At 40.2% G+C, this 21,995-nt stretch overlaps 1 protein-coding gene and 1 long non-coding RNA gene across 4 annotated transcripts in view; one reads left to right on the top strand and one right to left on the bottom strand.

Annotated features, from left to right (window-relative positions):
* LOC140126609 (uncharacterized) overlaps window positions 1-21,995 on the bottom strand; it is a 51,674-nt gene that overhangs the window by 13,672 nt on the left and 16,007 nt on the right. The gene's annotated exons all lie outside the window — the stretch shown is intronic.
* UNC5A (unc-5 netrin receptor A) overlaps window positions 4,215-21,995 on the top strand; it is a 241,331-nt gene continuing 223,550 nt past the window's right edge. The window contains exon 1 of one of the 3 annotated variants that reach the window (XM_072146248.1): window positions 4,215-4,744. In XM_072146248.1, coding sequence (XP_072002349.1) covers window positions 4,645-4,744 — 100 coding nt within the window. In that variant the 5' untranslated portion in view covers window positions 4,215-4,644. The remainder of the gene's footprint in view (window positions 4,745-21,995) is intronic. The other 2 variants (XM_072146245.1, XM_072146246.1) reach the window with 2 other exon arrangements.

The following is a 21,995-nucleotide window of genomic DNA, read 5'->3' as shown; positions in this document are numbered from 1 at the left end:
CAATTCTGCAGTGGGATGTGTAAACCTCTTTCTTTGAGAGTCAACAGACATTGAGGATATTCTATTCGCTCAATAGATGGCCTTCAGTTCAAGTAAATTAGAGCGTCATATTCGTGGAAGGATATGTTTGGTTTAGTTTTTTATGTCTTTCTTTTGTGGGGTGATAGGGGTGTATATTTTACTTACTAAAAGAACATTTTCTTTCAAACGTAGCCTGAAAACCCACCTGTTCATATTTGCTTACTACGCACAATAACTGCACTGCTCTGCTCCCTCACCTCATACCTCCAACTTCCCTCCCATATAGATTGTGAGCAGGGTCCTCCTCCTACTTGTCTCCGGATCTTTGTAGTTTTTTATTTGTACTTGCATTTGTTCTTGTCTTAATGTAATGCATGTGAACCCCTTACTGATTTCACAGCACCATGGAATTAATGGTGCCCTATAAATAATAATAATCATTTGAAACTCACCTCAGGCAAGAATGACCTTCAGATATCTATCATAGAACTTGCATATTTCAGATACTAAGTGAAAAACATGCTATTAAGGTTGTATATGTGTAGAATAATTAACAGAAATGGAGAAGCACAGGAGAAGAAATAGAAAGGAAAGTGAAGATGGTGAAATGCCCTATAGCAATCAGGTTTATCCATGTAGGCGGAAAGTCGGAAAGTCTGACGAAAATGGGTCCGTGGACCCTTAGTAAATAAGCCCCATTACCTTGTTCACCAGGTGTCTCTCTAAAGCTCTCATTTCACTACTAATGCAGTCGGATGCAGAAAATATGTTAAATAAATAAACTAAAATTCAGATCAACCCCCTTGTCCTAGAACATATACACTCACCGGCCACTTTATTAGGTACACCTGTCCAACTGCTTGTTAACACTTAATTTCTAATCAGCCAATCACATGGCGGCAACTGCATTTAGGCATGTAGACATGGTAAAGACAATCTCCTGCAGTTCAAACCGAGCCTCAGTATGGGGAAGAAAGGTGATTTGAGTGTCTTAGAACGTGGCATGGTTGTTGGTGCCAGAAGGGCTGGTCTGAGTATTTCAGAAACTGCTGATCTACTGGGATTTTCACGCACAACCATCTCTAGGGTTTACAGAGAATGGTCCGAAAAAGAAAAAACATCCAGTGAGCGGCAGTTCTGTGGGCGGAAATGCCTTGTTGATGCCAGGGGTCAGAGGAGAATGGGCAAACTGGTTCGAGCTGATAGAAAGGCAACAGTGACTCAAATCACCACCCGTTACAACCAAGGTAGGCAGAAGAGCATCTCTGAATGCACAGTACATCGAACTTTGAGGCAGATGGGCTACAGCAGCAGAAGACCAAACCGGGTGCCACTCCTTTAAGCTAAGAACAGGAAACTGAGGCTACAATTTGCACAAGCTCATCGAAATTGGACAGTAGAAAATTGGAAAAATGTTGCCTGGTCTGATGAGTCTCGATTTCTGCTGCGACATTCGGATGGTAGGGTCAGAATTTGGCGTCAACAACATGAAAGCATGGATCCATCCTGCCTTGTATCAACGGTTCAGGCTGGTGGTGGTGGTGTCATGGTGTGGGGAATATTTTCTTGGCACTCTTTGGGCCCCTTGGTACCAATTGAGCATCGTTGCAACGCCACAGCCTACCTGAGTATTGTTGCTGACCATGTCCATCCCTTTATGACCACAATGTACCCAACATCTGATGGCTACTTTCAGCAGGATAATGCGCCATGTCATAAAGCTGGAATCATCTCAGACTGGTTTCTTGAACATGACAATGAGTTCACTGTACTCAAATGGCCTCCACAGTCACCAGATCTCAATCCAATAGAGCATCTTTGGGATGTGGTGGAACGGGAGATTCGCATCATGGATGTGCAGCCGACAAATCTGCGGCAACTGTGTGATGCCATCATGTCAATATGGACCAAAATCTCTGAGGAATGCTTCCTTGTTGAATCGAAGCCACGAAGAATTGAGGCGATTCTGAAGGCAAAAGGGGGTCCAACCCGTTACTAGCACGGTGTTCCTAATAAAGTGGCCGGTGAGTGTACATAAATAAGTCAATATAAGTTATATAACTGCTTTTTTAGCAAGACCACTGAGTTCAGGGATTAAACAAGATATGTTTCTGCATCAGTGTAGCTACGGCATTTCAAGCCCTTTTAAGGCTTTATTGGGAATCCGTCACCACAATTTACCTACCCACACTAACTCCCACTGTTGTCACCTTTGTTTTAATTTTTCAGCTTTGCCTTCCATGACAAAACTACTTTAGAAATATAAAAAGTGTGAAGCTCACGGTTTCACATCTCACTCAAAATAGAAGTGGGGTAACTGAAGGGGGAAAGATAAGAGAAGGTACTGGGCAGAGGCATTGTAGCAGGGATGGTTTTAATGCTGTGGAAATGGAGCCCTGAGGTTCTCTGCTTATGCCCCTAAAGCACTTTAACCTCATGTGCTTGGCTGCAGATATGAAATTTTGTATACTTTTTTATGCATAAATATTTTCAAAAACTAGACCATTGGTTTTTCTGCAATAATAACTGCAGGAAGCTGAAGGTATTTGTGATTAGCTGGGAGTGACAAGTGACTATTGGCACTCATATGGCAGCTGAATAACTGGTACGGGGCACCATGAGAATTGGTATTGTGGCTTTTGTTATGGAGATTACTGTACTAATATATGATGTTTTATATAATATTGAAACTATTGTATTTTTGCAGTTGCAGTTTATTGTAGGATACAACTGGTACTGGTTACTATGGGAGACAACAGTGTTGAAATAGTGTGTGATTCCCAAACCATTATTGTTTCTACAAGTATTATATGGTTACAGGAAATTTGCAGGCCTCTGACTGGCAAAGGTTGTGTCACTCACGCACATATGGGATAATATGCATTGACTAAAAAATATTTATCCTCTAAGCCACACCCTTTGCATTGCCCCTTACCCAACCCCATAGCATTCCCACAAAGTATATTACTCACCTGAATGCCCCCTTAGTGGTCCCATATAGGATAAGGCCCCCTTGTCTATTGAGCGCCCCCACACTTTAAAATGCCCCCTTTGTGCTTTTATTTATTCCCAATCTACCCACTTATACTTTTTTGGATTCTCCTCCTTATATTGTGGCCTCTCTTCCTCCTTACATTGTGGTCACCTACTATTTCTTACATTGTAGCCCCTACTTCTGCCACATTGTGGACCTTTCCCCTTACATTTTGACATTGCAGCCACCTACTGTTTCGTATTTAGTGGACCCTTCTCCTCCCTACTATGTGGCCCCCACTTCTTTCTTACATTGTGGCCCCTTTTCCTCACACTGTAGACTTTCCTCCTTACAGTGTGACCTCCTCTTTATATTGTGACCACCTCCTTGAATGGTGGCCCCTCCTCCTCTCATAGTGATCCCTCCTCCTTACATTTTCTTGGAATCACAACCTTTCATATTCTTTCATAGTACCACAACTCTTAGCATGCCATATGTAGTACTCTCCAGTATGTCAAAGCAAGCATACACATATAGGACTAGGATGAAGCATAGCAATAAATATAAAGGAGCTCCCCCTCCTGGTGCTGCTTCAGACCACCAGAACTCTATGTCCTGGGACAGAACTGAATTGTGTTGTGTTACTTTACATCTTCCTCAGCTAGGAAGAAGATTCTTCATGAGAAAGCAGAAGTGAGAGAATCGGATTTGGGGTTCCCCTATACAACGCCTATAGCATCTGCTGCTATGAAGTGTATGCTGTGGTATCACAGAGGGATGTGAGTGTATTTACAGATATTTTGTTGCACTGGATATGAAAACACAGTTTTCCACATTGTACAAATTCTCTAGCTGTGTCTGCTCCTCATTTCCCAGGGCCAAAGTGCTGCTCCCCTGACAAGGTTTCATTATAAGCAGACAATACACTTGCAGAGAATTTCATTCTGACTATATTTTTATTGGCTTTCTGGCAATAAAAGGCCAATCCAGCACTCAGTGGTCCATAGAGATAGCTTTCTGCTCTAGAATGATGTTCCTTTCCTAACATTTGCATAAAGATTGTACATTTCTTGCTGTGAAGGAATTGCTTGCTGTCCTCCCTTGCATAAATCTCAATCTCTTTGTGCATTAAATGCACAGCCCTCCCTCCTCCATCCTTGACAGACAGCAGCTGGGGTTAGGATGCCTGCGGCTGCAGCAATCCTGTATCCTCCCATCAGCATCACAGAAGCTGCCACTTTAACCAGCTGTTGCGTTTCACCCAATCCATCCTAGCAGCTGGGATCCAGCCCATGTTTTCGCAGCCTATGTCTGCATGTCCCTTTCTCTCTCTGGCTCATTCTCTTTTCACGGCTCTGCATTGCTGTGGAGCCAATACAGAAGAGAGAGAGGAGAACAGAGGGAGCGAGTACTGTGCCTGTCGTCTTGTGGCAAGTGGATCTGAGCTATTTGCTGACACACCTGGCCCTGCTCTTACTTGGAAAGTCAGGTGCTGCTGCTAATAGGGTGACACTTAAGGGGTGCCCAAATGGATCGTTCAACAGCAAAGAGGTGCTGCCATGTACTGCAGAATGGAGGAATACCTTGAAATCTGTCACACTGACACTACTCTTTATCACATTCAGTGACACCTCAACTTCTGTCCTGCAATGGGCTCATGGCTGGGAGAGTCCAGTCTGGACATTAGGATGGGAGCAGCATGTTTTTTGCTGGTCAGTGGCTTCATCAGTTTGCACCTTCCTCCTTCTGGTAAGTTTGACCTCTTTTAACTTATCCACTACTTCCAGAGGAAGAGTTGGTACACCGTTCATGAGAACTGCCAGCGTTCTGTGCCATCCAGATGTCTCGTCATGTGCAATGTCATGAAGTGCTGCTTTAGCCTCTCACCTCTGCTCTCTCCCATGGGGAAGCACTAGAAGAAGCATAGTACCAGCAGGTGCAGAGGCGGACAAGCCTTCAAGGATTTGTAGAGGCAGGTAGATATTTAGGATATGACTGCGATTACATTTTCACCAAATATACTGCACCTTGTGTGCAAGTTGGTAGAGGATTAGACAGTAGCTAAGAGTTTAGGTGCTTCCTAGTAACATTATGTATCTATTAACTTAGAGGATGGCTTACAGCCATAATGGGTTAACAGCTGATCTATAAAGATATTCTGCCCTGTGTCCATGTACTAATATTGCGCACTCCTCTGAGTGGCCTGTATACTGTCGCCATCCTCTATTGAGTCTCTTCCAGTGTCAATATTATGTGTGGGAAGGGACAAGCTTCTCTCGATGAGGTCAGAAAGCCAAGGATCCACTTTGGCGTATTATTTACTGGTTCTTGTCCTTGTAGAAAACTGGTTTAATAACTCATAGGAAACAGGGCCTGAAACTGCTCTCTTGGTTCATTTAGTGCAACTCAGGGTGAATGTTTTACAATGCAGGTGGCTGAAGATCATGATTTTTAGTAGTCCTGAGGCTAATAGAAGATCTTAATGAAATGCCAGGCTATAAAATCTTAATCTGCTCAGCAGACACTGCTTCCTGTATGGCTGCAGAATACATGCCTTGGTTTGGTTGCAATCTTGGCTGTTTAGCTTTGATAGGAGCTACATCTTTATAGAAATCTTCTCCCGTGCTGCACTCTCTAGTTGTGTTGTGCTCCAATGTGTGTTTGTTGTAAAGCACATTGTGCTCCTGCTGAGGGACTATAGACGCAAACCTACTGTGCACATATAGATGGACTTGGCTGTGTTAATCCTTGAAGGAGCTCAGATTTTCTTTCATGTTGTGTTCAAGGTTTCTCCATTTAGAGGAAAACTATACATTGTGAATGTTGTTTTTTTCCTACTGATTTAGCTGAGTTTATTATATAGGAGAGCTATAAGGATATATATTGCGGTATGTGGGTGATGGAGTAAGTTGCCGTTTGCTTTCTATTATTCATGGGGTGGTCCATATTTAGATGATAGCTGTCAATCATTTTCTGTTATTGCAATGTTATCCTAGCAAGAGTAACAAAACAGTGATTTTCCATTTTTCCATGATCATATGCAGCTAAGTTGACAATTGAGTAAACAATATGTGTAGATTGTAAAACCATGGATGCGAATGGCCAAATTCTTTGTAGTAGCTGTACCATATCATTGGGAAAACGTATGACCGTGTCTGGTGAACGTGATGTGTCTAGCTCACTGCGAGTACGCTCCTGCTCAATGAAGCAACACTGTGCAGCGTGTATATACATAAAGATGCTAATGTCCATATATAAATATCAATGGACTGTAGTGTACAGTATAATGTGATAGCCTATTATTACGTGCAGGATTATCAGCAGATATACAGTGATCTCAGCATGCAAGCAGCATCACACTGGTCCTGCTCTGCTTTAGTTTTTAAACATGATACATACATGTACAAGTCGTTCATACACATATAGAAATATTTATATATATATTTATATAATGATTGTATATAAATTTACATATATATGTGATTATTATGCTACATTTTATCCAAATATTATTAAAGTCTATTTGATTTGCAGTGTAACTTTAACACACAGTAAGGACTGTGCAAGGTACTTAGAGAGAGCTCCTCACTATATATTCTTTACTATTGTTCTGATCCGAATGAAGTTTAAAGGGATGTATACACGGTGTAAAATCTCACATAAATGGATTTTAAACTTGCCATTAACGTGAAGGCAACGATGCAGATGTAATACAATACATAAACACGTCCAATACAGATAAGTACAGAGAGAAAGAGAACCCTACCACTTGCAAGAGGAAGGAGTCATGTGGCTCATGTACATTGATTTTGAAGTTATCAATATAGGTGGCATTTATGTTGATCACACACACACATGGCTTGTAAACATTGTGTACAATAACTATTTTCCACCATTAGCAAGGAGCATACCAAGCATACTCAATTCTTCAAAAGGCAAACCGAACACCTTCATGCCTTATTGTGTACTGAGGTCAGCGAAAGTTTAAGGGTTGGTGTTTCTTGGCCAGAAACCTATCCTGGGTAAAATAATTGGCGACCTTCAGCTCTGGTCAGATGACAACCTTGGTAAATGGGTGCTGTGTGTCCTACAGTAACCAATAGAATAACAAGAAACTTCAATACTAATATTATTGTACCAGTTATTCTTATTACATAGTAACATGGTTGGAAGGCTTAGTAAAGCCATACCTACATGCAATTCAGCCTATTGTCCTATAGTGTTGACCCAGGGGATAAATATAATAAAATTTATGTCGTGGAAGGCAATATTTTCTGAGGAAGAACAAATCATTTCTAAATCCAGTTTGTTAAGCAAAAGAAATCCCTGGATCCACCAATATATTATTAAATCAGAGGACTTGTTGTGGGGCTATTAGGATAGGTAACTATTAGCAACTTATAACAACAGCCCCAGGACATATTCTTGCATGAGGAAACAAAGAAATTTTATTAAAATTCCAATATGGCCTATGGAAATCTATGGAATAGATCTATGGAAATCTATGGAATATGGAAATCTACCACCTGGATCACGAATTGTAAACCAAGTACACCTACATGCTAATGTGTACCCCTTCTTCCAGGACTTCTTTGTTTTTTAGTTTATCATTCCCTTGTATTTTTGTAAAGAAAAGCTTTCAAAATATGTAAATAAGCCTGAGGGGCTATAGGCTCCACTTAAAGCTATGGAACCTGGAGCCCCTCAGGCTCATTTGCATAATTGTAAAGACTTTTTTTTGTAAAAAAAAGAGCATAAGAAGGCTAAAGAAAAGCAGATGCTGTCAGGGGGGCACTCACGAGCAGGAATTGGTTTACAATCATTGTTTCTGGTGGTAGATTTCCTTTAAGAGAAGAATTTTCTACTAATCTTCTACTAATCTTGGTCTCAGACATTATATTCTCTTCAGAGAGGAGCATATTTATCATACAAAGACAATTACATCACTGAATAAGGGAGTCAGTCCCTAATATAGGCCATACCTCTTACCATGCAATGATATCAAAGACACAGCCACCCATGATAAATTATATAGGGATTCTCTGAGCCTGAAAGTCTCCTCTTCCATCATAAATTTAATATAGCGTCAGCCCAGTTTGAAAAGAAGATATCTTATATGTAATATATATGTTTCTGAACTGGTGGCGTGATAAGAGACAACATCACCTTATTCGTTGGACACCAGCTTTGTTTTCTTGCTGGTGGCAGCAGAAAAAACCTGGGAAGTTGTGACCTGGATAACCTGTGTCAATCATTTCGGACATAATTCTTTCAATCACATCATAATCCAAAAACCTTGCAGATCTTTATTTGGCATTTTATACAATTACTAGTTTTTGAGCTTTTTTTATTATTTGTAAAAGAAATGCAATATAGATTGTGTCCATCAACCTGTCTGTTATTGGAAAATTGCAGACTGTTTACTTACGTCTGTTAAAATACTAGACTATGGTAGACTAAGATCAAGCAAGGTCAAAGGCGGATATGACATGGTCTGTAGTATAATGATACATTGGAAATTCAGTATATCATGAACACATAGGTCCCTCGGCCATTGACCAAAGATGCCAATGGAAACCTAATGACATATTACATGAATGGGACAATAACATTATAATGCTGTACTGAGATGTAATGCTGTACACGTTAACACTTTACGAGCCACACTTCAGTAACCAGCTCTAGGAGGTTCAAGCTGTGATTCTAAATGTGCCCAGAGGTGACCTAGTCCTATTCTTATTACACTTCACTGAAGATAAATCACATATGACATCTCAGTATAAGATCAATGTTAGATTGGGATTGGAACGTTTTGCAGATGTATCATTTTTCCAAAATGACACGAAAAGGGTTTGTCCTGTTCCTTGAAGATGAAGTAATAAAGAAGGGATAAAATGAACAAAATTATGATAGTTTTACAAGTATTAATGCCAAATCTCTTCTTCTAGCTTGGACTATGGGACTATTTTGTCAGTCACACAATGCTAGACTGTCACAATGTTGTACATACAAACATGAAGGTTATTTGAAAGGACAATGGCCTCAGTATTTAACATTTCACAACGCGGCCTCCTTTCTTTGTGTCTGCCTAATTCTAGGTTTCATCTGTGAAAATCCCTTCATGGTTTCTCAGCTACAGCACATAACTTTCTGAAACATTCAGTCATGTAGTATATAATTGTTTTAGCTGATGGATAATGTGTAGTAAGCCAATGGCGTGCGGCTAGAGACAAGAGATTTATGGTTGGATGAACAGTCATATGGTGATCAGCCTTTCCATGGTTGCAGCCTTTCACATTTAGTCCATTTATAGTCATCATTGGACATACACTATCAATGATGCTGGCTGAAACACAAGTGATCTTTCTAGGAAGATGGAAAGATGGTGTACAGATGAAAAAATATTGGTCTGTTGTCAATAAATTGAATTGAATTTTATCCCATACAAATGAATTGTATAGAGCTGAAATTGGTTTATCTTTTCTGCTATTGTTTTGATTGTAAAATTTGTATTATTTGTAAAAATTTGCCGAACCTTAAGTATTAGACTAGGACAGTGGTGGCGAACCTATGGCACGGGTGCCAGAGGTGGCACTCAGAGCCCTTTCTGTGGGCACTCAGGCCATTATCCCACCTTCACCAAACAGGACCAAATCCACCAAATGTTCCTGCAATCCCAAGCAACTTAAAAGATACTGCCCTCAGAGCTATTTTAAAGCAACATTTCATTGGCAGCTTGAACTGCCGAAAAATTGAGGTGGTCATTGGACAGAACTGCATTGTCTTTGGAGGTTCTCCTGCTGGACCCACCATTCTTCCTGGAGAGAAAATTCTAAATTTGCCCACTTTCTTTCAACTGTATTGGTGGCCTTAAGAGAGCCAATACAATTGAATGTTGTTGTAGAACAGTTAGCAATAAGTTACTGCTAGTAATGCTATGTTGGCACTTCATTTTAAATAAGTGGATTTTGGTTGTAGTTTGGGCACTCGGTCTCTAAAAGGTTCGCCATCACTGGACTAGGATATGCATCCTAAAGGGGCAAGGATATCTATGTCCTTGGATGCCTAAATGTGGATTATTTAGATTATATAGATTACTATGGAAATGTGAAGAGTTTTTGAAATAGTTTCTTTATTTCAATGTATCCCCCTTTTAGTTGCTTATATTAATGCAACTAGTGATAAATATTTTGGTTTTTACAGAAGTCAATAGTTTTACCAGGCGGCACCTTTGTTTCAAAACCAAGAGATGCATGAAACTACTATTACTCATACTGTAGTTTCAAGGTTTCAATTAATGTAGGATAATTAATGATGATAATTTGCCTATGACCCTTAAAGGAGTATTCTCATCTGGGCATTCACATTCAGTTTGATTAATCTGCCATATATAAACAGTTCTTCAATTAGATGCTATTTAAAAAAATGTACCTGGGTGAAGATCATTTCAAATAAATGTAGTCTTATGGTTCCATAGAAACAAGACTGTGTCCTTAGATACAACCACCTCTGCTGGAGTGATTGCACAAAGAAACAAAAGGTTTTTGTACATAAAATGTCTAGGGATTACTGCATTTCCTACAGCTGTCCTGTGGTAATGAGGGCTGAATCCAAGTGGTCTGACAGGACTCAATAGCACATGTCTGGCCACTTCTGCCAAAATGTGAGGGGGTGTTATCCGAAGAAGCCATCTCGTTTTTAAGGGACAACATGGCTACATTTATGAGAAATTATCTTCACACAGGAACATTTTTTTTAATAGCATTAAAGAAGAAGAAATGTTTACATATGGAAAATGAATTAAATTAAATGTAAATGCCCAGATGGGAATACCCCTTTAAGTTATCCCTTTAGCCACTATCTTCCATAGAGGAAGAATATGGAAAATTACATTGCTATCATGACAGTAAAAAATAGATGTAAATAGCAGTTGTCTAATTTATTTGTTGACAAATTGGAAAAAAGTTTTTGTGATGCCATTGCCCTAAGAAGCGCTGTTTATATCGCTGTTTAAGATCATAAAATGAGTTGACAAATAACTGATGTTTAAAACTTCTGAATATTTTTCTGTTACTTGGAGTAAATTATATAGTAACAGTAACAAAACAACGGAAAAGTAAAATAAACCTGCTGTTCCTGCTGTCACTCCGGTCTGTCACTCCAGTCGTCTTTGCTGATTGTTGACTACCTGTAGGTTATGGCAGGAGATCATTTGCTATGGAGATAATACTAATAAAATATTGTGAAAGGCAAAAAAAAAATAAATGCCAGTCTTCATAAATCCCCCCATAGTTCTCCCATCATGACCCATTCCAAAAATATCCATAAGCAGCTATGGATAGAGAATTTGATTTCACTGCAACCTCTTAAAGGGAATCTGTCACATCAATTTACCTACCCAAAGTAACTGCAACTTTATGTAGGGCTATACTCACATGTCACACATGCCTTTGTTTTTATGGTTCAGCTGCTCACAACATGCCAAAACTTCACTTTAGAAATATGCAAATTAGGCTGAAGTTCTTTAGCAGATCACCGTAGAGCTCTGGCTCTACTTCTCGCTGGATCTAGGAGTGAAGTAGCCTAAGGTAGAAGGATGGGAGAAGGTGCTGGAAGTGTAGCAGGTGGTTTATTGCTGTGGAGGTGCTCTGCTAATATTTCCATAGTACTTTAGCCTCATTGGCATATTTATAGAGTTACTTTTTAGCATGGAAAGAAAAGCTTAACTATAAACACAAAGGCATTAGTGTAATGTATGGGCACGGGTCTATGTAACATAGCAGTTACTTCGGGTAAGTAAATTGTGGAGACGGCTTCCCATTAAAGTTATCAAATTAATAGTTGTGCTAGGTGTAGCCATTCATGACAGTAGAGTCAGATGTTTGTTTTTTCATGTAATACTTTCCATAAATCGACAGCCCATGCCCAACCTCTTTGTTGCCAAATCCACAGTGATAACGGGAAAGCCCTCACAAGTGTTCTGCCCTCCCAGTAGTAAAGGGTATGAGACTATCCAGTTGAAGGCCTGACCTCTCCACAAGCTCAAATGCTGCTACATGTAATAATTGTGAATATGTCTAGTATACCATTTGTTTTGTCAAATGCAGTCAGTGGTATTTTTGATAAATTAAAATGAACGGAAATATTAATAACTTGTCAATAGTATAAATCACAATATAATATTGATAAGGGTTTAAAACCCAGCACCCTCATAGATCAAATGTTCTTGTCAGCTGATAAATAAACAACAGAACAGGAAATAGACACATTCTTTGTGTAGTGGTCAGACCAGGTTACTGCGGATCAGCTCCAATTTATTTGAATGGGATCTAAGCTGCAGTGGTTCTGTTCAGCATCAACACAAATCATGGGGCTGTCTGCCTACAGTCCAACTCTCAGCTAACCTGTGGTGATACTGGATGTTGGACCCCACCAATCGTATATTAAAATAGGTCATCCATATTTTCAACCTCATAAACCCCTTCAACCTATGTAGCACCTCCTGTACAGTGTTGTATTAATGACACCAGTGATACATTTGCCCAGCTCGTTTATTTTCTTCTGATTACAATGTAATGGGGCTGCTTGAGGAAATTGTTGAAGAGGCTGAAACCAGCACGTGTGAACAAGTCCTCAAAGTTTCAGGTAAACATATCATTAAATTTGTTAGCAAACAAGGAACATGCCTTTTAGTCGAGACTATAATCAAGTGAAAAAGATTCCAGAGAAATCCATTCACAGCAGTGTCAATTTGCTGGAGAAATTAACTCGGGGTGTGTAGTTTGTTTGCTCTGTAAATACTCCCCAATGTGTTGGAAAAATAACAATAGTTAATGAACTCGGATTTCAGCAGCATACTTAACTCGACATACCTGCGGTTATTTAGAATATAGGATATACAACATGTGTATTGACATTTCAGTTATTCCGGGATGTGGAATTCGATGTGTTCATCGTAAAAATGTCATCTGTGATTAAGAGCTGACTCCGCCCATATGACGTGGAATCATTACAGATCACATAAGTAAGAATCCGGCATTGGCTACTCTACATGTGGCAGTTCTTATAGTGCAATGTAGCACTCCGACTAAATGAAAAACGTATCTAGAATCCGCACTTCGTAATAGAATATTCCAAGGGGAAATTAAAATATCTGACAGACTTTTCTCCATAAAGTATGTGCTTGTCAGAAATATTTGCTGAAATCTGTATACATAGAACCCTATTAGACTTTTCTCCATTTACTTTATTAAAATTGCATGCCGCTTATTAAGGGCTGAGTCTACACTGTTCTCATGAAAAATTGGGAAGGGGCATTTATGTCAGTGAAATTGTTCTTTTCACCAAAGTATGTACCGTTTATAGCTATAAAGGAAATTGTGTAGTTTGGATTTTCTTAACAGATTTTTTTAACCCATTCCCATATTGGGCAGTCCATATATTCCGCTGAATAGAAGGATATCTGCTCTGGAGGAATAAGCGCAATAATGTATTAAACTGTTGGTTGCCTTTTTACAAGGAGCAATTCAGGAAAAATATTTTTGTGCAATACCTAGGCAATAGGGGTAATTTACGCTTTTGGCTGGCCAAGCAGAATGTAATCCACACAGAACATCATGTAGTCAGCCATAAATAAGAGTGTCGGGTGACAGTAGAAATGCATTGGCCTTGATGGGCTACACCTTGTATCCTGTAATATGCTATGTTATGACTGACGCAGTTTTTATGCAATGGCTCATGTATCCGGAATAAAATATAAGTTTTAATTACTCCTGGCCATACACACTGAATATTCATCTTTTTCTGCTTGGTCCGTGCGGGTTCCATGATGGGCATCAGCCAGTATCCACACCGGGTAAGCTACAGCTTGGGACAAATGCTGTTATTATGAATTGTGAGAGTCAAGGGTCCCCCTCTCCATGTGGGCCGGTGCTGGTTGCACCCCCTGCCGACCAATGATATATCTGTATGCATGGTCACACTTGAAGGCTTGTCAATTACTGATAGGGTGCCACCGAATTATATGGTATGTTTATGGTGAAACATTGACATGACTACAGTGCATAGGATGGGACTCCAAGCACCATAGGGACATAGGATTTAATGAATCCGTTCTCTGCAGAACAGCAACGTCATGTCTTCTGCACTGTGATTGGTCCTTGAAATCCATCCAGCACATGGAGCATTTTCATGGACCGAGCATGGTTATTTGCAGCAGGTTATCTGTATTTGTGTATGCTTTACCATTGAATTATAATGTTATGTAATATTACATATGTGGTTTTTCATTAGCTTGCACTATTAAGTATATATCAATAATAATCTGAGCTCTTCACAATATTTACTTAATAATGTCATATATCAAGCTGGAAATGTATAACACTGAAAACAGCTTCTGGACACAAACACCTTGAAAAACCATGCTGGGATCGTTCCTTCGTCTAATTGCTCCAGTGTCCTCAGGCCCAAGAACCTGATCAAAGGTCTGTATCTCTCCAGAGCAGTGTCTACCGTCTTGCTAGCACATAAGGATCTCAATAAGCAAGAGGCTTCAAAACTGTGGATGAAACCTTCCTAGCCGTCCCTCATTTTATGTCACAGCTCTCCCTCCTTCCCAGCCCACAGACAATTAAGACCTCTCTAATTTGCTGTTTGTATGTCAGGAAGACAGGATGCAGCTCAGTCCTCCTCCAGAGTATTTCTATTGTTTCATTGTTCTTTATTGACTTTTATGTTATCTATTTCCATCTGTAATTTTCTCATCTGCTATTTATTTTTCATTTTTAAAAATAGCTGTCACGACTGAATAGAAAAGGCTTCTCTGTCATTGTCTTTAAAATTAACTCAAAATATCACTGAAATACCACCTCCATGATATCATTATACATTATGTATACCTGTAACCTATATCTTAGGTATGAAAACTTGTATTTGAATAAGAAGGTTTACCAGGAAAAGTGCAATACCCTAAAAGGGTCACCTATATTGTATTTACCCTGGAGAAATTTCCCCTTCTTCCTGGTGGATCAACTTTGATCAACTTCATCCTGTGAATGTCTAGAAGGACTGGGTGCAATGCTCCAATTAGTGAAAGCTGGTGCTACTTCCATTTACTACTTTGAAGGGCACCAAGGACATCCAAACTTACCTTCCACCAGTGGTGACATGGGATTGGTTTCATAGAAGGGTAAAGAATTCAGCAATAATGCACAGCTGCTGAGTTCTGGGTTCTGATTGAGTTAGATTGACCAAGTGTTTGTCCTGGTTGCTTCCACTTCTTTTGCTGTGCACTTACCAGTGAAGGGAACGGTGCCCAGTTGCCACCTGTGGTTTAGCACATGGCCAGCAAGTAGGCAGGAACAGTTCTGGAATTTTTTTTTTGTTGATGTGGCAGGTATTCTCTTAAAAACCATGTTATAGCTTGACAGACACAAATTAACATGTCCAGCCAAGCAATATTCAGGTAAGAAAGAAAACAACTGTAAGTCATCATGTTATAGTTCCCAAGTTATGATACCTCAACTCAAATGATGATAATCATGCAGATAAACATGAAGTGTGGGGGTGTTAATAAGCATTAATGATCAGGAGTGCTTTATCATCAGAAGTGCTTAGATGAAGATATTTTTTTCGAGAAAAAATTAGCCATAGCTCTGAGTAATTCAGCACCCAGTACTTTTATATAGTTATTGTGGATGAGACATCTGGCATGTATGACCAGCTTCAGGAACAGTGTGATATTTTGGGTATTTATCTCTAATTATGCATATGCTGTTGAAAATTTGAAGAAACGGAAATTCAGACAAAATCAGAAAAATAAGTCTTTACTCATGTCAGTATCATTGATGCTAGAAATTAATAATAAAAGTAAATTATCACCATTTTCTGTTTGACCCCTTATGGGATGGGCAAAGAAAACAAACACAAGAGACATTATAGCGGAACTTTGATGTAATAGAATTACTTTTGCTGTAGTTACAACTCTTCTTGTTATCAGAAAACCCCAAAAAGCTTGTTTTTTAATGGAAACCTGTTTCTATAATTTCTATAATTCTCCAATAGAATAGGACCGAATAGGCAGAACATGAGATGTGTTACATTTCCAATGGCATTCACACATTAGTGAGAAAATAATAATCACATTGTGTGTCTTGGATACACCTTAATGTCATAAATAATATCTCACACAAGCCTTCGCAGTTCAAACATTTATAGAGATGTATTCTCCTGAATTCTACCAGTGCCATGCGCTACACAGAGCAGACAGCGGGAGCTCAGAGAGTTAAATGCATGGCTCAGATCCTGGTGTAGAGCAGAGGGATTTGGGTTCCTAGAGCACTGGGCTGACTTTTCATTGAGGTGCAAGCTGTTTTCCGCAGATAACTTGCACCTAAATGGAAGGGGGGCTGCTGTGCTGGGGGAGAAGTGGACATATTACTATGCCACTAAACAAGCACCTATACTCTGATCAGTTGTGATCTTGCCACTGGGACAACAGTGATTAGGAGTAATGGGGACTGTCAGGCTAAAGGTGTAGTGGACCCACTGGAACACCGTGGACGATGACATAAGTCGACACCTGGGAATGAAATCTAAGTGCCACCGGTTTTCACCAGAGCCCGCCACAAAGCGGGTTGGACTTGTTGCGGTGTGGTACCACCAGGTCATTCCACAGGTGCGACTTTGTCTGCGGTGATAGCCAAGGCAAGGTACACAGATGTTAGGTAGAATCATAGTCAGGGACAGGCAGGAGGGCAGGACAGGCAGCATGGGATCAGAGTTGGGGATGTAGCAATAGGTCAAGGCAGGCAGCAGAGGAGCGTAGCCAGGAACGGGACCGGGTTCACAACAGTAAATCATAATAGCAGTATAGGGCATCTTACAAGCTTTCTCTAAGGCACAAGGCACGAAGATCTGTCAGGGGAATTTATCAGAATTGGCAGCCGCCAAGCGCCAATTATTGGAGCGCTGGCCCTTTAAATTTCCAGAAGCCGGCGCACGCATGTCCCAGCCTCCTGGGGCAAACTCAACTCGGCTTTTGGCCAGCGGTCCAATAATTGGGGCTGGCCCACTGCCAAATCTGATAAATTCTGCTGCCCTCGCAGCCATTGCGGGATCACGGAGAGGTAAGAGCACAGGCAGGGGTGCACACGTGACAGCGACCTTGGAAGTTCCCATATGTAATAGTGCGCAAGCAGGTGTACATCATTAGAACTCATTTACTTCTATGGGACTAGGAAGCCTTCAGGACTTCTATAATGGAAGCCATATGCTGAGGATGTGCACCTGCATGACATTCTACATCAACTATTTCAGGGGCTTTCATTCCCTTATTATTGGTCCCCACAGATCAGACCCCCCCCCCCAGATTAGACCCTTATTCCTTGACCCATGGCTAATGGATAAGTGTGTTTTGAGGAAAAAACCCTTTGATGTCAAAAGTAGAAATTTTACTGAAGTACATTTTCTTTCTTGGCTTACTAGAATAAAACACATAATTAAAATGACTGAGCTCCCACTGTAGGCCATTGCTGCTTTCTGCAATGTATTTCATATTATGGTCTATGGATTTCTTATCAGATTCCAGACCGGCATATTTCAGTTGTTTGAGTCAGTGAGTGTTTCAAAGCGCAGTATAAATAATCTGGATCACAGATGCAGCTAGAAGCCTTAATAACATGAAATCCATCTGCAAGTGTGTGTTTATATGAGAGGCTAAGCGCTTGATGGACTGTTACACAAATTGGCTCTGTGTGCCGGGTATGTGTCTTATATTCTGATAAAAGAGATGAGTGCTTGTGTAGGTCCCTTATCTTGTGTGACAAACATGTCTCATTTTATATAGGTATATGTGAAGCATACAAGCGATGTATCCTCTCATCCCATCATATAAGATGTGTGCATGCTGGGTTGTTCCATAACATTTGTAATTATCAAACCCTTATGCTTTGAAAACAAAAGTCTTCATATTATTACTAATTAAATATATTTAAAAACATGGTATTTTCTTTAATAGAAATCCAAAGTACATGACATAAATATTATTCTTCAATCTACAGTACATCTAATCCCACACAGTCATTCAACCTACCCACTTCCAACAACACACCCCATCCACCCACACTAGAGGAGGTTATAGAGATAATAGAAGAAAGGGGTGCACTAATTATGTTACCTTATGATAGAACAAAGGACAGCTCTCATGACTCCACTGGCTCCTGGAGAAGCTCTTGACTCCAGGGTCATATGACCACCAAGCCAATCTATGGTCTTATTGGTCGATTGCCATTCATTTGGACACAACCAATGAATCCAGACAAGAGCTGCCGCTGGGCTATCTGAGGTTGTAAGTAGGATTTTTTAACAAATATAAAATATATATCTAATTTTAAGAAAAGTAAGATTTTCTGAGCTCTTAAGACCTTCCATAAAACAGAACATACTTCATGATCATGGCTGTTAATGATTTTATGGCTATCTAGATAAATCTGTAACTATTTTTTTTAATCTGCGATTAAACTGGTTCTACTTTAGACAACTTCCAACAGATTAGCTTACTGACCCTTATCAGTCTTTACCCTTTTACCCTTATAAAGAGATATGGATTCTACCAAGTTGCAACCACCCAGAGTTGTACAAGTATTGAAGGCAGCTGCCCTTGGTAGGTCTATGCTGGTGCAAAGCATCAGGGCGCCAGGTGAAAAATCATCAGGGACAAGCCAAAGTCACTGCAGGATCTAGGGATAGGCAAGATGAGGATAGTCATGACTCCTAGGCGGATGGAAGCATTTGCAGTCACCAGGCATCACAAATCTCAAGCTTGTATTATTAGACATCACCCAAACACATTAAGGGAAACCTACCATCAGAAATCTACCTGTTAAAGTAGATCTGATGGTAGGTTCCTATTAACCTACTAAACCTTAATCTATCTTTAGCTTACCTTATAATGCTATATAAACTAAGCTAAACTTTATCTACCTAATGCGCAATTTTGGGAGAGGCTACTGGCAAAAGCTACTCCCTGCCCTAGTAGTCTCTGTGATCCCTTCCTACCTGAGCGTCCTTAGCACGCTCCTGCTACTGCTCCATCTTGTCCAGTGCTTCATCTGAGCTTTGCGCATGCACAGCAGCTCTGGTATTAGTGCAGACATGCATGCAGGGCTTCTGCTAGAGCTTCTGAGCAGTCATCCAATGGACCAGTGAACAGGATGGTGCAGGAGTGTGCCAAGGATGCACAGGTAGGGAAGGATAGCAGAGACTACTTCAGCAAGGAGTAACGATTGCTCCCACTGTCTGAAGATCTTCCATCAGATTTCTTGGGTTAAATGTCCCTTAAGGCAAATTATTTACCTAAAGAGATGGGTACATTTTATGTTTCTTATATTCTTTACCTTTTTTGCATAAGGCAAAATGGTGCTGGTATTTATGGAACTTCTGAATGCATGGGTTATTTGGCTGCCTTAAACCTTTCCTTTTATATGCTGTTGATATGTTATTCAGAAAAAGTCATTAGCATTTTGTCTGTCCCTGCAGCTCATTCTTTACAAAACTGTAGCAGGGCACCGGGGACATGCACAAACATCAAGGGAACTGCTTATGCCTCTGCTCTGGAGGGAAGGGAGTCACTACGCATTTCCGAAATCTGGCAGGCAGTCTCTGAGAGGGGTCTATTAGCACGGCTGTCATCATTAACAGTACATTGTTAATTTATATTTAAACATGAAACCAGCCATTAGCACAACAAGATTCCCACTAGCTGTTTGATAGGCAATGTCGGATGTTATTGTGTGTTTAACAAGGGAATTTGAGTGATGGGCTGAGCGAGGGAGCTGTCATCTTGGCACAGTAAACACACAGACCGAGGGGTGACAGCAGTGCCCGCAGGGCATTATTTAAGGATAGTTACCAATGGGTGACATGGGCAGACGGGAAATGAGGCATCCTGTAAAAGCTGGAAATAAGCACTAGCTGAAGGTGAAAAGACAGCTATCAAGGACAGTTAGCACAATAGAAAGCAAAATGATACAGAAGCCAACAAACAATAAAATAAAGCAATGGGCAACACAGTAAGAAACTGTCCGCCAACATGTAATAATAAACATCAGGAAAAGCAGCAAGAGGTATAGACTAGACGACCACAGCGAAAAAAGGAGAGGAAGGAAGCAGATGGCATTGTAGAATGTAGTAATGAGACTGCTAATAAAAACTATGGAATGAAAAACAACAATAAAGTCAGCTCCATTTCACCAAGACAGAGAAATAATGGGAGGAAGACAGCAGTGAGAGATGGAAACAATGTACAAAGAGGGGGAGAGATGGCTAACAAGCAGGGAGAAAATGATAAGGCAGATAGGTGACAATCACAGGCGGCAAATAGAAAGTAGACAGCGCACATTGTGCATGAGAGGTGAAAGCCAGTGATTCTAGACAGCTGGACAGCGTGGTAACTGAGACAACTAATTATTCTATCTAACCAGATAAGGTTAAAAAAATCTGCAGTTCGGTCACTACCTGGTCCTCGACAAAACTACTTGTTCTTATGAGAGAAAACAGAAGGGGTGGAAGGAAGCGGTTAAAGGGGTTGTCTTCTGTATGACCTTCATTGATTAGACAGATTGGCTACACAGTTTTCTCCTTGCTTTGGAAGAGCAGACATATTTCCATTTATTGCATCAAGAACTGCATAATGCTCCATTCACACTGAGGTGGCGCTATCAGAGATTTAAACAATTGCTTCCAAGCTCAAGCGCAGGTGACAGGTGCAGGTCCCAAGACATCATAGGAGCAGACAACCCCTTTTTGGATTGTGACAACAGTAAAGACATACAAGGTGCATGCAATAGAGAGAATATTGAAGAGGTATTTCTTGTGAAAATCCCATGAATGTCTGAGTTGGGAATTCTCTGTTAGATCCTTGTTCAAACTAATACTGCAGTTCATGTATTTTTCATACACATTTCATCCAAAAACACACAAGCAGATCAATAATTCTGCACAGCTCCTGTATGTATCTCCTAGCTGGACATATTATAAAGCAGCAGTCAGTTTATTGCACATTTGATCCAAACCTTGGTTGCACCTGTCTTTTCAGCTTTGCTCATGAATTTTTAATAGGATTGAGAGCAGGGATTTGTGATGGCCACTCCAAAACATTGAGTGGCCAAAATTACTGTTAGTCTATCCTCACTAGAACACCCTTGGTGTGCACCACCATAATTGTTTGTATATAAACCAAAAATAGGATGGGGAGAGAAGTTGAGGGTGCAGTAAATCTGACCTTCATTTTATTCTTAAAACTTTGTAACCAGTTTTGCAGGTCATTGTCCATTTAGAAGACCATTTGCGGCCAAGCTTTATCTACAAAGCTAAAAATTTCCATTTTAGCTTCATCAGACCATCGGACATGTTTCCAAAAATTAAGATCTTTGTGCATTTGTAAACATTTTAATACATTTTATGTAGTAACTTAGTATGGAGTAATGGCTTCAATGGCTTCTTCCTGGCAGAGTGGCTGTTCAGTCCATGTCAAAACAGCATCACTGTGGATAATGACACACTCTTACCAGCTTCAACCAGGAGCTTCACAAGGTCTTTTGCTTTTGGGTTGATATGTACATTTCATACCAAAGTACATTCATCTCTAGGAACCCATCTACTTGCCGAATGGCATGATGGCTGAACATTCCCATCGTGTTTTTACTTGCATATAATAATTTGCAAAGAGGAATGAGACACCAGATATCTGTAAATTATATCCAAGGATGAATCAGACTTGTGCAATTCACAATTCTCTTCCAGATATTTTGGCTGATTTCTTTAGCCTTTCCCATTATGTTATACAAAAACAGTGTGTTTCAGGTGTGCCTTCAAATACATCCACAGGTGACATTTACTCAGAAGCTTCCATAGACATGACATCATCATATGGGCTGTCCAAAATTGTTTAAAGGCATAAATATTTTAGTGTATGTAAGCTTTTGACTGCAGAATTTAATCC

The sequence above is a fragment of the Engystomops pustulosus genome, chromosome 4 (genome assembly GCF_040894005.1).
Source record: "Engystomops pustulosus chromosome 4, aEngPut4.maternal, whole genome shotgun sequence".
NCBI classification, from domain to species: Eukaryota; Metazoa; Chordata; class Amphibia; order Anura; family Leptodactylidae; genus Engystomops; species Engystomops pustulosus.
The sequence above is the reverse complement of the archived record's forward strand: the minus strand, read 5'-3'. Positions and strand labels throughout refer to the sequence as shown.